Below are 14,794 nucleotides of genomic sequence, written 5' to 3'. Positions count from 1 at the left end.
GTCAAGACTAGAGAAGACTGCAGTGAATTCCAGAGGGCAGCTCGATAGCAGATGAAACAAATTGTTAACAAATGCTCAGTAATTCATCTAGGAAGAAGAAACTTGATCTGTTTTAAATTAACTAACTGTGCAGGAAAAAGTCTTGGATGTCATCCTAGATAGCTCATTGAAAGCTTCCATTCAGTGTACAGCCAGGCTCAAAGGGTATGTCTACACTGCATTGTAAACCCAGGTCTGTGGGACGTGGGCTTGTGGACTTGGTGTTGCCAAGCCTGCGCTTCAGTGTCCACACTGCATTGTAAACCTGGGCTTACAATTGCTGGACGCAGGTCTCAGAGCTGTGCTAATGTGTCCACACTGCACTACGCAGACATTCTGAACTGGGTCTGTGGCTTCAGCTACATCTACACTGCAAAATGACAGGGCTTGGATCCGAGTCACAGCAGGACTCGGACTCTGAACCACCCCCCAGGATGGTCCTAGGACCCAGGTCCTGAGTGTTTGCTGACCCAAATCAGACTGATTTGTGTATGAATGGAAGGGGGACTTGGGCTCAAACCTGAGTTATAGCCTGGGCTTAGCATGCAGTGTGGACATACCCAAAAAGGGCAAGCAACGAGTCCGGATGTATCAGGAATAGGAATGAGAGTAATACTGAAAATAGTCTAATGCTGTTCTATAAATCAAAGGTGCGCCTTCACCTGGAATACTGTGCCCAGTCCTGGTTAGCCCATCTACAACAAAACTAGAAGACTACAAAGCCATTACGCTATACATCTTCAAATCCTTCCTTAAACCTACCTTACCTGCAAACCGCTCAACAGTGGCTCGGGGGTTGGTAAGCATGGGCCACAGCACATGATCTGTATTACGATTGGCTCACTGTTACCTCGTGCTCCCCTTGCTGTTTGTTGCATCTACCTGTTGTCTTTTGTCTTATCATTAGATTGTAAGTCCTTTGGGAGCAGGGACTGTCTTCTTGCTATGCTTGTGTGGACAGGCCCAAACACAATGGGGCTGGGGCCTCCAGGCGCTGCCTCATTATAGTTATTATTTATGTAATAATTTACACAAGGAGTTCAGATTATTAGAGGCCTGGAAAAATCTGGGACAATAAAAACAGAGATTTAAAAGACTAGGGCTGTTTGCTTTAGAGATGAGATGAAACGGAGGGGGCTTGACAGGCACACAGGACAATGAAGGTGATAGAGAAGGTAAATCAGGCTGCTTCTATTTACCCACTTTAATAATACAAGGACACAGACATTGAGTGAAACTGAAATGCAGCACATTTGAAACTGAAAAAGGAAATACTATCTTTTTACATCCAAATCATAATTAGCCCCTGGAACTCACAGCCACAAGATATCACTGAGGACAAGAACTCATAGACTTTAAGGCCAGAAGGGGCCATCAGGATCATCTAGTCTGACCTCCTGCATGTCACAGGCCACAGAACCTCGCCCATACACTCCAATAATAGGCCCCTAACCGCTGGTTGAGTTACTGGAGTCCTCAAATCTTGATTTTAAAACTTCCACCATTTACACTACTTAAAATCTGCAGGTGACTCGCGCCGCACGCTGCAGAGGAAGGTGAAACCCCCCCAGGATCTCTGACAATATAGCCTGGGGGAAATTTCCTTCCCAACCCCAAATATGGCAGTCAGTTAAACCCTGAGCATGTGGCGAGACCCACCAGCCCAGACACCTGGAAGAGAATTCTCTGTAGTAATGCAGAGCCACCCCCCCATCTAGTGTCCCATCACCGGCCTTTGGAGATATTTGCTAATAACCCTCACGGCAGTCTCATCACACTGTCCCCTCTGTAAACTTATCAAGATCAATCTTGAAAGATGTTATGTTTCCCCTTCACCCCCCAGCACTACTGCCCTTGGAAGGCTGTTCCAGAACCTCACTCTGATGGTTAGAAACCTTCATCTAATTTCAAGCCTAAACGTATTGATGAACAGTTTATATCCATTTGTTCTTATTGCCAACATTGGCCTTTAATTTAAATAACTCCTCTCCCTCCCGGGTGTTTATCCCTCTGATGTATTTACAGAGAACAATCATATTTTCCCTCAGCCTTCATTTGGTTAAACAAAACAAGCCAAGTTCCATGAGTCTCCTCTCATGAGGCAGGTTTCCATTCCCCTGATCATCCTTGTAGCCCTTCTCTGCACCTGTTCTAGTTTGAATTAATCTTAATAGGATTCTAAAAAGGATTAGATATTTATATAGAGAATGAGAACATCTACAGCTACATAAGACACGGGGAGGGGGACACACAGACATGACAACTAGAGATAATAAACCCTCATGCTTCAAATCAAGCACTAACTGATGGATTTAGAAAGAAACTTCCTCCATGGACAGGTTTATTCAATAACTTTCCACAATAAGGTTTTCTGCCCCTTCTTCTGAATTATCTGGCGCTGGCCACTGTCAGAGACAGGATCCTGGGGTAAATAGAGCCTTGTCAGACCCAGCACTGTGATTCTTATGTTCCTGTGAGCACAGGACTGTGAGCTTCATGGGAGGCCTGGAACAGCAGGGAGGGACTGTTGCATGCCAGGACTAACAGGCATGGGCAGCGTTGCATACAGGCACCATGGTCTAATGCCCTGAGGATGGGATTAGGACCTAAGAATGCCAGAGTTCTAGTGCCAATTCTGCCACTGATTTGCTGGGTGGCCCTGGACAAATCTAACCTTCCTCTCTGTCCTCCCCCCCCCCCAATCTGTAGTAATACTAAGAATACTTCCCAGGACAGCTGTGAGAGTTAGTTAGGTGATATTTGCAAGTGGTTTAAAAATACAAAGAATCTGTGTGTGTGTGGGGGGGGAGTGTACTCCCCACACCAGCCCTGCAAGAGCTGAATTAGGCCAAGTGGGCCCAATCGGCCAATTAAACTGCAAACAGCGGTGTTTTAGGCTGTTTGGGGGAAGCTAATTAGAAGGAAGCTCAGCTGTGAGGGAACAGGCGGGGCTTCTATAAAGACACGAGACCGGCAGCAGTGGTGGGGGGACAACAGGGAGGAAGCCTGCATCCCCTCTCCCTGAGGTAAAGGAGAAAGAAGGGGGAGAAGAAGCCAAGTAGGCAGGAGTCCGGGAGTGAGAGCAGTAAGGCGGTGGAAATGCAGACCTTGGCTGTTCAGTACAGGACCCTGGACTGGAACCCAGAGTAGAGGGTGGGCCTGGGTTTCCCTACCATCCACTGCAGAGTGGTACCATTAAGGGCAGTGGATATGAAGACTGCTGGAGTCAGTGTAGGAATAAGTTGGTCTGGGCAGCAGTGTGAGGACTGCCTGATGCTGCTTGTAGAGAGATTTTAGAAAGACTACCCTGGAAGGGGAGGACCTTAGTGAACTGGCTGGAGGGCTAAGTCCTGAAGAGGAAGCAGTAGCTCCTGGGTTGAGAGAAGGGCTGCAGACTGAAAGAGAGAGATGGAGTGCAACTGCAGGAAAGGGTGTTGGCCTGATGGAGCTAATACCCAGAATGGCCAGTGGGTGACGCTATCCAGCGGTGAGCAGAGCACCCCGACCCAGAGCTCTACTGAGCAAGCACTACATATATTATGGGCAGCCAAGACTGGTGTGTGTTGGCAGAGCAGCGTGGGACACCCAGGCCTAGAACAGCAGGTGGGGCTGTAAGCCAGGACTGAGGTTCAGTGTGGTGAGAGAGAGCGGTTGTCAGGCATGCACTGTACTAGCAGTGAGGGGGTAGTGTAGTGCTGTAGGTTGGACAGTGATTTATTTGCGGAACTTGTACATCTTGATGTATGGAAACTGTCTGTTTTTTCTACTGCCCCATTTCTGGGGCCAGCTATCTGTGGGATATATGGCCTCGAGAGTGCACGGAAGAGCCAGGTGCACATTAAACTTTCAGTATCACTTCCTAACAGACTGAAGCAGTGTGACTCTGGTGGACTGAAGATTCACTGCCTGTATGTAACCAGGCAAATGCCTTTGTTACTTTCACCCCGTGATTGATTCAGTGAAGTCTTTGAGGGGGTTTCCTGTCTCCCCCAGAGATCCCCATTAGAGAGTTGGATTTGGACCATGGAGACCAACTCCTTTGTGCAGGAGAGGGTTGAACTGGGCTGCAAATTGCTGAGGAGAGACAGGGGGTAGAAATAATGGACCACTCACCACAGTTTCTCTCATCCAGTCCATTGGGGCAGTCTTTAATCCCGTCACAGGCTGGGACGCACAGTCCATTGACAGAACAGAGGAACTCCCCGGGACAGGCTAAAAAAATCACAAGGGAATGTTTAGTCCCCATTACAGGACCGCCTAAAAGCAAAACACTCGGAAGTGTGTGACGAAAATGTGTGACTACAAGCTTTACTGACCTTGCCAGATCTGCAGGGATGTTCATGCAGCGCTTGCTATATTTGTGTAACAGCAGCCCCTGGAATCAATGTATACAGACCCTGGCTAGGCAATGCGGGTATTGACCGCTTGTAACCGATGCAGGTCATATGACAGGGTCCAGGAAATCAAGAGCAATCTCTCACCAGAACTCCTGGGAGCTACACTGTTTATTACATCCTGCCACACCGTGCATGATGCTGGGTGGAATATGGGGATAAATTCCCTGGGGGCTGTTACAAAACCCTGGTCAGGGACCTGAAAAAGGTGTCCCCAGGACATGCGGGGAGTATGCAGAGAGGGACCATGTGCACTGTACTGCACAGTAAGACAAGACCGACTTGGAGAGAGTGTGTATGCGCGCATGTGGGTGTGTGTCAGGCTGTGTCTTTCTCTCTGTCTTCCACATACATGGATTTCAAGGGAAAGAAGGAAATAACTCTCCAGGAGCCTCTGTGATTGAAACAGTCATTTCAAATTAAAATAAGCTAAGGCATCTAATTCCAAGGCCAGCTCAGTAATACAGAGGCAGAGGTGAGTCTGCCTGTGCCTAGGTGTACAGTCCCTCAATACCTCTGTGAGCTGTGTATGATCGAGTGTTTGTGTGTCCACGGTTCAGTGTGGTGTGTGCACGTGTATTCGTGAGGGTAACGTGTGTATGTACCTATAGGTGAGCTTGTTCTGGGACTTGGCATGTGTGGCTCTCAACACGTGCCAGGAGCTTGAGAAAGCTGCTGGTGACTGGGTAGCAGTGAAAGATGCAGCCCACATTCTCAGTCGGTGTCTTTAGGCTATAAGAAGCCTTGTACTCACGATCAGATTGGTTATAGAGGCTGTAGGCAGCCTGCACTCCGGGTCCAGTTAGGGAAATCTGAGAGGTGAAGCTGATGGTGATGCCGGCAGAGGACACAACAGGAATTCGCTCGGCGTAGGCTTGCAGGGTCCGCAGGCCACACAACCTGATAGAGAAGTACAGGCAGGACATCGCAGAGTTTGTGTGAAGGAGAAAAAAAAAAGAGATCTTCAAGGGGAAAGGGTGTTGGGGAAGGAAGGGTCTGTGGCAGTTGGGAATTGGAGTCTGGTCCATGAGAGAGAGAGAACCACAAGGACTGGGATAGCAGAGATGGGGAAACGCCCTCCGTATGTTTTGGGGATGTAAAGTAGTGATAGAGGAAAGCGAGGCGATGCCCTTGGAAATGCAGGGGAAGCCAGGCTTTTTCAGCAGACCAGCCATCCGGCACCACATATTCCTCTCCACTGCACCAGCACTTAGCTACTTGGCTGGAACGTGCTGAGGCCAGAGCAACTCCAGAGACATCACTGGTTTTACACTAGTGTAACCAAGATCAGGGGCCAGAGAAAATGAAATGTGCAATGAAGCAGTCTTAGAGACTGATGGAGATGGAGGGAAAGGAAAAGAGACATTCTAAGAGTAAGATGGAGAGAATTTGAAATGAAAGCGGTAATAAACACCATTTAAAGTTAGTGATCGATGTGTGTAATGGTTCTGGATGTTCCAGACTGAACAGCTTTGAAGAGAATATTATGCACTTGGTAACAAAAAACAGGCACAGGGAATTGGTGTCATGGGTGTTCTTCTGCAAACGGGCCATATTTTATACACAGTCCACTGGCCCAAATTCTGCTCTGTTACCTCGGCATAAATCCAGGATGACTCCACCTACCTGTCTGGGGAAGAGCAGAATTTAGGCTGTCTAATCCAATGCTATTTCTATATTGTCTTTCCTGTGACATCATATCCTAGATGCTTCACATGGTTAAATAAGAGTTAAAGAGAGGTTGGACTAGGGAGAAAGGAAGAAAAAAGTACATGCAAGGAAGGGATGCAAATAGAGGGGAAGTTGGTGAAATGAGACATACAAGACAGCTGTTGCTGATGACAGGCTGACACAGCCATAGTGGAGAATCTGAGGTCATTGGAACAACTCCCTGGATCAGGTCCAAAGACAGAGGCGGCTGAGGTCAGGTGAGCAGCAGAGACAAGGTCTGCGAGGTAGGTTGGAAAAGGCCCAAACAGGGTTTTAAAATAGGAGGGCAATTTTGAACAGGCTCCTGAAATGAAAGCGGGGCCAGCTGGAGGGGTCTGAGGATGTCAGTACAGTGGCCAGGCTTCTTTGTACGCGGGAGAAGGTGGGCAGCGGCAGCCAGTGCATGATGGCAGCTGGGCTTAGGGAGGCCCTAAAGAAGCTTTTATAGAAGGGAGTTTTTATAGGCAAAGCAGGAAGAGGCAGAGACTCAGAGGCAGATTTGTGCGGAGGAGGATTCGAGGCAGTAGCACACACAGACGCTACTGCAGAGGTGGTGATAGGCACATTTGCAAACACAGGAGGTGTGGGAGGATGCCAGGGAAACAGTGGGGGAAACTAGACCGTTTGCTTTACACAGCACGAGGAAGAAGAGACGTTGATAGCGACATTGGAGAGGTTTGGGGATGTTGCCTTTGCCCAAAAGAAGCACTTCTCTCTCTAAGATGCTTTTCTGAAGGAAGCTGAGGCAAAGCCATACATTTACTTGGTCGAGATAGGCAGAGTCAGTGGACAAGGAGGAGTCACTAGAGTATTGAAAAAGATATGGACAACTGAGTGCCATCAGCACAGTAGTAGCTGTTACAGTTAATGGCACAGATCAAATGACTGAGTGGGAGCAAGTAGATAGAAGTTAGAGCTGGCAAATGTTTCCTAGCAGGAATCTCCTCCTTCAGACCTGGGGACTGGCTAAACAGGAGAGGGCTGGGGGCGAATTGAGACTCATGCAGAAGTAATCTGGGGTTGGAGGTGGAGAGTGACAATCCAGCAAGAACATGAGCACACACCTTCTGTTCTGAATAATCCACTGGCCTTGAGTACATGGCAGATCATACTTCTGTCTCCTCAGCGTGTAGGCATCGAACCACAGGACAACTCCGTAGTCAAGAGATGGGACCTGCATGGAGAGTGGTCCAAGAGCAGAACTGAGGTAGCAGCAGAAAACTACATTTCCATCCAACCAAAGGGGACCATAGGCATGAAATGGGCAAAATGAACACAAATGGGAGAGCAGTGAATTCACAGTGCCCAGCTGGCAAGAATTAGGCACAGTCTACACAGGCACCAGGCCACTGCCCACCTTAATCCTGAAGTGTGGCACCCTCTGTCATTCCAGACCTGCCTCTAAGACCTCTGCCAGAGCACCTTAGTCATGTCCTCCAACACTCCCTGCTAGACCACTCCTACCTCTCCCTAAACACCTTTCCCAATGCACCTCCATCACGGCTGACTGTTCCAGCCCTAGATCCTACTTTCAGCTCTGCCAAAGCACCTCAGCCCTGACATGCAGGAACCCTGCTGTTCCAATCCTGGGGCCTTGCACCTAGCTGTGCCAGTGCACCTCTCTCCTCATCCCTGCTACTCTAATGCTGGGTCTTGGTTGAACTGAGACAGGCCGGATTTGAAGAACAGAAGGCGACTGCCTAGTGAGTTTATTTGATAGTCACAAGTCCAGGGTAGAGATCTAGGAGGAGAGCCACAAGAGTCAGTTCATTGGGAACCAAAGCCAGAATTGGAAGTATTGTAGGGCAATGATTCCCAGCCTTTTTCTTACAGGAAACCTCTCCCCTCAAACCTTCTCCCATCTAGGTGGGAATCTAGCGGGGACTGCCTCCCATTTAGCATTACAGGAAGAGCTGGATGGCTGCGATCTCATGACCTTCTGTTTGAGACCCTCTGCAGTAGGGTCTGCAGAGATGAAACCGCCTGGCACTCAGCCCCCTTGTGCCACTTGAGTCTGAGTGGAGAGGGCATTGCCACAGAGCAGTGGTGAAGGGGAAAGGATGCCATGGAGTTCTGTTCAAAGCCACTACTGTGGAAAGGTTTGGCTAAGGAAAGAGGAGGGGCCAGGGGGCTCACCATCATGAGCCAGGTGCACTGTGTGTTGGGCGAGTAGTAGCTCGGGTAGTGTGGAGTGTTGATCTTCCCCTGCAGTTCCAGGCCTCCCTGCAGTGTTAGATTCACCTGGCAGTCTGAAAACACAGACACCCCCCCACCCCCCACAGACACACGTCAGCTGGGAAAACTGGATCTTCACCTGCTGCAGAAAAAAGGGACATGCCCCACCCTCCAGAGAAGAATGGGGGAAGGCGCAGGCTACACGTTTGCTAGAGACACATGAGGCTGCTTGCTGTGCTCATGGTCTGTGTTCTCTGTGGGGCCAACATCATGCTTTCCCAGCTGGGTTTGCTGGGAGCCCCAGAAACATCCCAGGGGAGCTACTTCCTGACGAGAGGGCCCCTCAGAGGCAGACAGCTGAGGGAATCAACTGCAGGTGTGGATGCCTGCTTGGCACACTACATTGCTATGCCACAGTGTGTACATGTCGGGAAGAGCTGGGGACGGTAGGGTGAAGGATCATAGTGCAGGAGATACCAAGAGACCAGAGCTAGAGAAAAGGGCAGTGAGTACAGCTCAAAAATGAGTAAGTGACTGAAAACGAGGAAAGCCCAACTGGGAAAGGCTACACACTGTGCTCTCATGAGCTAAGCAGGGGTCAAGCCTGGCTTGCACTAGCGTGGGAGACCGTCAGAGAGGTGTCCAAAGCAGTGGTGCTGCTGTAACCGGCGGTGCTCTTCCCTCTGACTCAGTGCCATTGCTCCAACCTGGCATTAGGGGTTACTGAGACATTAGTGTTGTCTTCTGTCAGGACAACCCAAGCCCTGACCACTCCTGGTTATTGAAGATCCCATGGCACTTTGTGCAAAGTAAGGTTGTTAACCTCCTTCTCCTGGCCAATTTCCAATAGGAGTCCATTCTGCTGACCTAAATTCCCCTGTGGCTTTAGCTGAATGCAGGACTCCTCACTTCTATCTATCTCCGTCCTTTTTTTGGCTGCCATCACTGGAGCATCTAAGTGCCACACAATCTTTAATTAATTCCTATCCCAAACCGTTGTGTGGTGTTTCTATGCGAAAGAGCTGTCACGTTCCATCTCAGTGGGAGCATCTTGGGATGGTGGGTGAAGTGACCTGTAGAATACGTGTGAGGCTAACTGACAAGGGATCTGCACTGTGTGAGCTCTCCTAGCTCCTTCATTCTCCATACTTTCCCTCCAGCCTTCCTCACCTTCAGAGGGCACAGTCTGGGCGGTGAGGATGAAAGGATCGTAGTAGCTGTACATTGCTTTCTTCCATACCACAGACATGACGTGGCCCGAAGAAAGGACTTCCACCATGGGCTCCTGACGGCTGCAGCCATAGAATCTGAGAGGAAAGAGATAGCAGGAAATGTGAAAGAGGGTGGGAATGAGTAAAGGAGGTGAGGAAAGGAGAGGAGCGAAGTGGTGGCAAGAGACGGGGAGAGAGGAAAAAGAGGGGATGAGATTATTCAGACCTTTAACTTCAGTATGTTGCTAGACACTAAGGCCCAGATCCTCAAAGGTGTTTAGGCTTCTGACTTTCATCAAAATCAATGGATATTAGGAGCCTAAATACCTTTGAAGCTCTGGGCCTAGTAACCAAATCAAGGCATAGCATGGAGAAAAGGGCTCAGATCAGGGTGGGGGAGCATGCCCCCACCCCTTGTTAGGACCTTCATCTTGTCTCAAACCAGACCACCTTCATGAGGACTCTGAGACCACAGGGTACCTCTTGTGACGCTACACCACATATTCTTCATAGAGATATGCTTAAGATATGAATATGGCATAACTAAGATGTATTTTATGCAAGATGGGTCATGAGCGGTATCATTGGAAAGTTATGATTTACTGCATATGATTATCCTATTTGTATGCATATATCATTTCTGCATCTGAAGTTAGGAATATTGAGTATAACAACTACAACTGTGTTTACGCTTGGGGAATGGCCACCAGACAATGTGCAATCAGCCTGCATGGACCATTAGGAAGGACAATAGGACTTTACAGATACTAATCTCCCTCCTTCCTGAGAAGCTTCCTAGGATGCTGCTTTGACATTGCAGGGTCATGTGATCATGTCACCTGATACTGGACACCATCTTGGACTGCTGGTATTTTTCCAGTAGGAGGGGGTGGGGGTCAAACTGGGAAACAAAGGATTTCCGCCATATGCAAATCCTATTTAAGGCTGGGAAGTGAATTAATCTTGGTTCTTCTTCACTGCATCCCAGCCCAAGAAGGAAGACTGCTGAAAACACCTGGAGAAACAAAGGAACTAAGCTGCGGGGGCAGGGAGCGCAGGTAAGAAAGGTCTAGCCTGTGAGAGGAATACCCAGAGATTTAAGCTGCAAGCAGTGCAGTTTACCTTCAAGAAACACTGCAACCTGCGCAAACCAACATTTAGGGTGAGAATGTTCTACTATTAACTAGTTGTTTTAGTGTATTAAGCTTAGGTTGTGTGTTTTGTTTTATTTGCTCAGTAATCTGCTTTGATCTGTTTGCTATCCCTTTTAATAATTTAAAATCTACCTTTTATAGTTAATAAACTTGTTTTTTTGTTTATTCTATAACCAGTTTGTGTAATTCATAACTGGAAGGGCAAAAAGCTGTGCATATCTTCCTCCACACTGAGAGGGGGAGCGAATTTCATGACTTATGCTATATAGATCTCCACCCAGCACAAGACAGTGTAATTTTGGGTTTACACTCCAGAGGGTGTGTGCACCTGAGTGCTGGGCAATCCCCCACCCCTCATCCATAAATCAGTCATTTTAGAGCCTTCAGGAGCCTCTGTTCTCCCTCTAACCTTAATATGGATCAGACCCCATTCCTAAGGAATCTTAGTCAGAGCTTCAGCTGGTGTAAAATCAGCAGAGTTACAGTGAAGTCAGTGCAGCCATAGGTGCCAACTTTCTCTGGCGCCGGTGGGTGCTTGCGCCCCCTGCCCCGACTCCACCCTTTCCCCGCCCCTGGCCCTGCCCCTGCCCCATTCCAACCTCTTCCCCAAAGTCCCTGCCCCAACTCTGCCCCATCCCTGCCCCATTGGATCTCTTCCCCCAATCCCCGACCCAGCCCCGCCTCTTCCCACAGTGCGCTGCATACATCCTCCTCCCCCCTCCCTCCCTGTCCCGCAAAACAGCTGTTTAGTGGCGCAAGTGCTGGGAGGGACGGGGGAGAAGCAGGACGTGGCGGCGCGCTCATGGAGGAGGCAGAGGTGGAGGTGAGCTGGACCCGGGGAGCTGCCGGTGGGTGCTCAGCACCCACTAATTTTTCTCCGTGGGTGCTCCAGCCCCGGAGCACCCACGGAGTCGGCGCCTATGGGTGCAGCTACACCAATTTATACTAGCTAAGGATCTGTCCAGGGATCCTCTTGTAAGGTTCCTGACCCTAAGATCTGGGCTGCTCTGAGGAGTCGTCCTATATCAAGTGATGTTCTCATGAAACTCCTTGGTCTCTGAAGCACAATCTCTTGTTCCACTACCACTGTCACTGTGGAGTTGCTGTTCTTATTCATCTAAACACTTCAACTAGTTGAACATTTTTTTTATTTTTTTTTACTAAACTGAAGGGCTGCCTCACTAATATCCCACAGCAGTGGGATCTACAGGTGAGTTGGTGCACTGTCCGAAAGGGTAAGTAGCGCCAACTGACTCGACTTCTTCCTACCATTTGCTGTATTTTATATCCCTGTCATATGAAAGCTACCTACGAGGTGATGAGACGGTTCTCCAGTGGCCCGGCCGCATCATACATGGCCAGCCGGTCTCTGCACTCCGGGAGGGTCCACTCCAGACGTAGTTTGATCATGTGGCCTTTGGGACCACGGAGGTGCCAAAGACAACTGGAGGCCAAGTAATCAGGGCCCTTCAGCCTGAGGACTTCCTCCGCCCTGATGTGGCTGTACCTGTAGCAACCTGAATCCATGAGACAAACAGAACCCCAGAGTGCTGTTAGCTGAGTGTCAGGGAAGGGACTCTTACCAACAAGATACCCTAATGATGACCAATACAAGCCAGTTAGGTTCTGTGTTAGCCCAGTTCCTCCCAGTGATCTCACTTTACTTTCACACTTTACCCTAGTTCCTCCCAGTGACACCAGTCCCCTCTCACTAGCCTACTCCAAGTTAATTATTGCCTTCTTCTAGGCAGACTCTCATTCTCATATTTCCCTTCTGTTTGACCCATTTTCCTTGTTCCTGGCCCCGTCCTCCACTTACTGTGTATCCCATTTAGAGTACATGCTGCCTGTTCTACGGACACTTCTAATTCTCTTTGGTTTGGCAGCTCTGAATGGGGACTGTAAGTGAAGGGAAGAGTGAGTTTCCAAGTGCACACCATGTATGCACACGCAGAGCCTGAACGCAAATGTCCAGCTATTAGCCAGAGAGTTTGTTGTGACACCGGGTTAAATGTTCAAAACGCACCTATGTGACTTAGGCACCTTAGCCCAGATCCTCAAAGATATTTCAGTGCCTAACTTCCATTGAGATAAATACCTAACGCCTCTGAGGATCTGAAAGTCAATGGGATTTAGGCTGCTAAATCACAGTGGTGCTTTTGAAAGTGTTATTCACTGTGTGCAGCATCTGTGCTTCATGAATACAATCCTCTTCCCCTCATTTTCCTTGATCTCACATCTCAGGACCGTAAACAAAATAATTCTGGCCCCTCACCAAATCCCCCCAAACAAAATGAACTCAAAAAGCAAGGGAAAGGATGGCCTACCCAGAGTGGATTTCAGCACTACTATGTCTTTCACACTGGATTCTGTTGGAAAGGAAATATATAAAAGAAAGGGGGGAAAAAAACATAAGAATCTGTAGTACCTAAAATCTAAGCTGCAGGATGGGCCCCTCTCCTCCTTTCTGTGCCCAGTGGTCCCCCCATCAAGCACTACCCTGGGTGCCTTCATTCCTTACTATGCCTGTTATCAAGATCTACTTTGGTCACCTCCTCTATCTCCCATTCCTCCATCCTTGTCCAACCTATCCTGGGCCCTGTCCCTCTTACCATGATGCCCCAACCTGCCATGAGCCTCTCTTGTTTACTTGGCCATCATCTGATCCTCTCCCAGGCATATTCTCTTCTTCCCACACAAGTCAGTCATTAACCTAGGCCACCATTCTTTAGCCACACCCCACGTGGCCATAGGCCCTTCCACTCCTAACCATGCTCATTGTCAAGCACTAGTACCCCAGGTAAGCGCCTTGCTTCCCACGCCTCCCAGGCTCTACCCTGGCTACCTGCCTGTGACCCAACCCACTTTCCTCCTTTCTTCTCTCTTACTCTAGATGGAAAGAAAGTCCCTTGGGGTGAGCAGAGATGTGGGGGTAGAAGGATCCAAATCCCAAAGGGGATTGGGCTCTTCTCACTCAGGGCCTCAAGGAAGGGAGATTCTTTCCAGTGACTTCAGTGGGCTTTGAATCTGCTGTCAAAGAGGATTACTAATGGAAAAAAAAAAAACTGAAAATGTGACGATAACAGGGAGGATTGGTACAAGTGACCACAAGGTATGTGAGTTTGGCACAGTGAATACTAGGTTAACAGAATACTGCAGTCCAAAGGGATTCTTTAACAAGAAAATCAGTTATGGGGAATTAAGAAATTTGGGGTCCTCTTCTTCCTGTTGCAGGATATGAATAACTTCCATTGAAAACAGTTGGGGTTTCTTGTAGTCTCAGAGAGACAGGGATGGAGAGAGAACAAAGCCTCCAATGAGTGATGTCCAATAGATGGACTATTGAACTGCTTTATAAAATGTCCCTTTAAAAAAGAACATAAAGAGAGGACAATCCACAAACCTGTTTAAAAAAAAATAGTGTCAGAGTGTGGTTGGCCCATTTAGGGGAGTTGGGCCCAGCCCCACCTGTGACTGATCAGCTGCCTCCAAGCTCATGCTAAGAGGCAGTGATCAGGTGATAGTTTGTAGATCACCTGGTCCTCATAAAGGCCAGCAAGAGCTTTGTTGAGTGGAGGGCTGCTGGTGGGTGGGAAGATTGTGGTTTCAGGAGTTCCTAGAGCAGGGGAAAGAGGCCAGGTTATATATGATTCCTAGGCAGATGGCCTGCTGAGGGTAATCCTATAGGGAATAGATTGGCTCCTAAAAAAAAGGACCTTGAGTCAGGGTGAAAGGATGTGATTATATTTTTGAACCTGTGTTAAATAGATTTTATTCTAGAGAAATACAAATGAGTTCCTGAAAGAAAAGGGGCTGAAATCCTATGGCTAGAGAGATTGTGGGCTTACAAATAGCTATTAGTAAAAAAGTGAGGGAAGACTTGGAAGATCTGACCACATACAAATCAGTGGGTTGATAAAATAGGCACCCTATGATAAAGAGAGGCAGCTAACAAATTTAGTAATATTAAGAGTCTTCACATAGGAGCATTTGGCTGAGGGTTTTAAAACACTTTACTGCTGTCAATTAATTACACCTCAACAAGCTGTGAGGTTGGAAAGTGTAAAGGAATTGTTAACTATCATTTTATTCCCACTTTACAGATGGCTAA

The 14,794-nt window shown here is 48.3% G+C and overlaps 1 protein-coding gene across 6 annotated transcripts in view; it reads right to left on the bottom strand.

Annotated features, from left to right (window-relative positions):
- TMPRSS6 (transmembrane serine protease 6) overlaps positions 1-14,794 on the bottom strand; it is a 36,883-nt gene that overhangs the window by 10,934 nt on the left and 11,155 nt on the right. For 5 of the 6 annotated variants that reach the window (XM_042843578.2, XM_024100053.3, XM_042843579.2 and 2 more), the window contains exons 6-12: positions 13,011-13,052; positions 11,996-12,200; positions 9,489-9,625; positions 8,280-8,392; positions 7,208-7,317; positions 5,188-5,333; positions 4,153-4,251 (exon numbers count right to left, since the gene is read on the bottom strand). In XM_042843578.2, the coding sequence (XP_042699512.2) occupies positions 4,153-4,251; positions 5,188-5,333; positions 7,208-7,317; positions 8,280-8,392; positions 9,489-9,625; positions 11,996-12,200; positions 13,011-13,052 (852 nt within the window). The remainder of the gene's footprint in view (positions 1-4,152; positions 4,252-5,187; positions 5,334-7,207; positions 7,318-8,279; positions 8,393-9,488; positions 9,626-11,995; positions 12,201-13,010; positions 13,053-14,794) is intronic. The other variant, XM_024100054.3, reaches the window with a different exon arrangement.

This window comes from Chrysemys picta, chromosome 1, assembly GCF_011386835.1.
Source record: "Chrysemys picta bellii isolate R12L10 chromosome 1, ASM1138683v2, whole genome shotgun sequence".
NCBI classification, from domain to species: Eukaryota; Metazoa; Chordata; order Testudines; family Emydidae; genus Chrysemys; species Chrysemys picta.
Note: the sequence above shows the minus strand (reverse complement) of the source record. Positions and strands in the feature narration are given on the sequence as shown.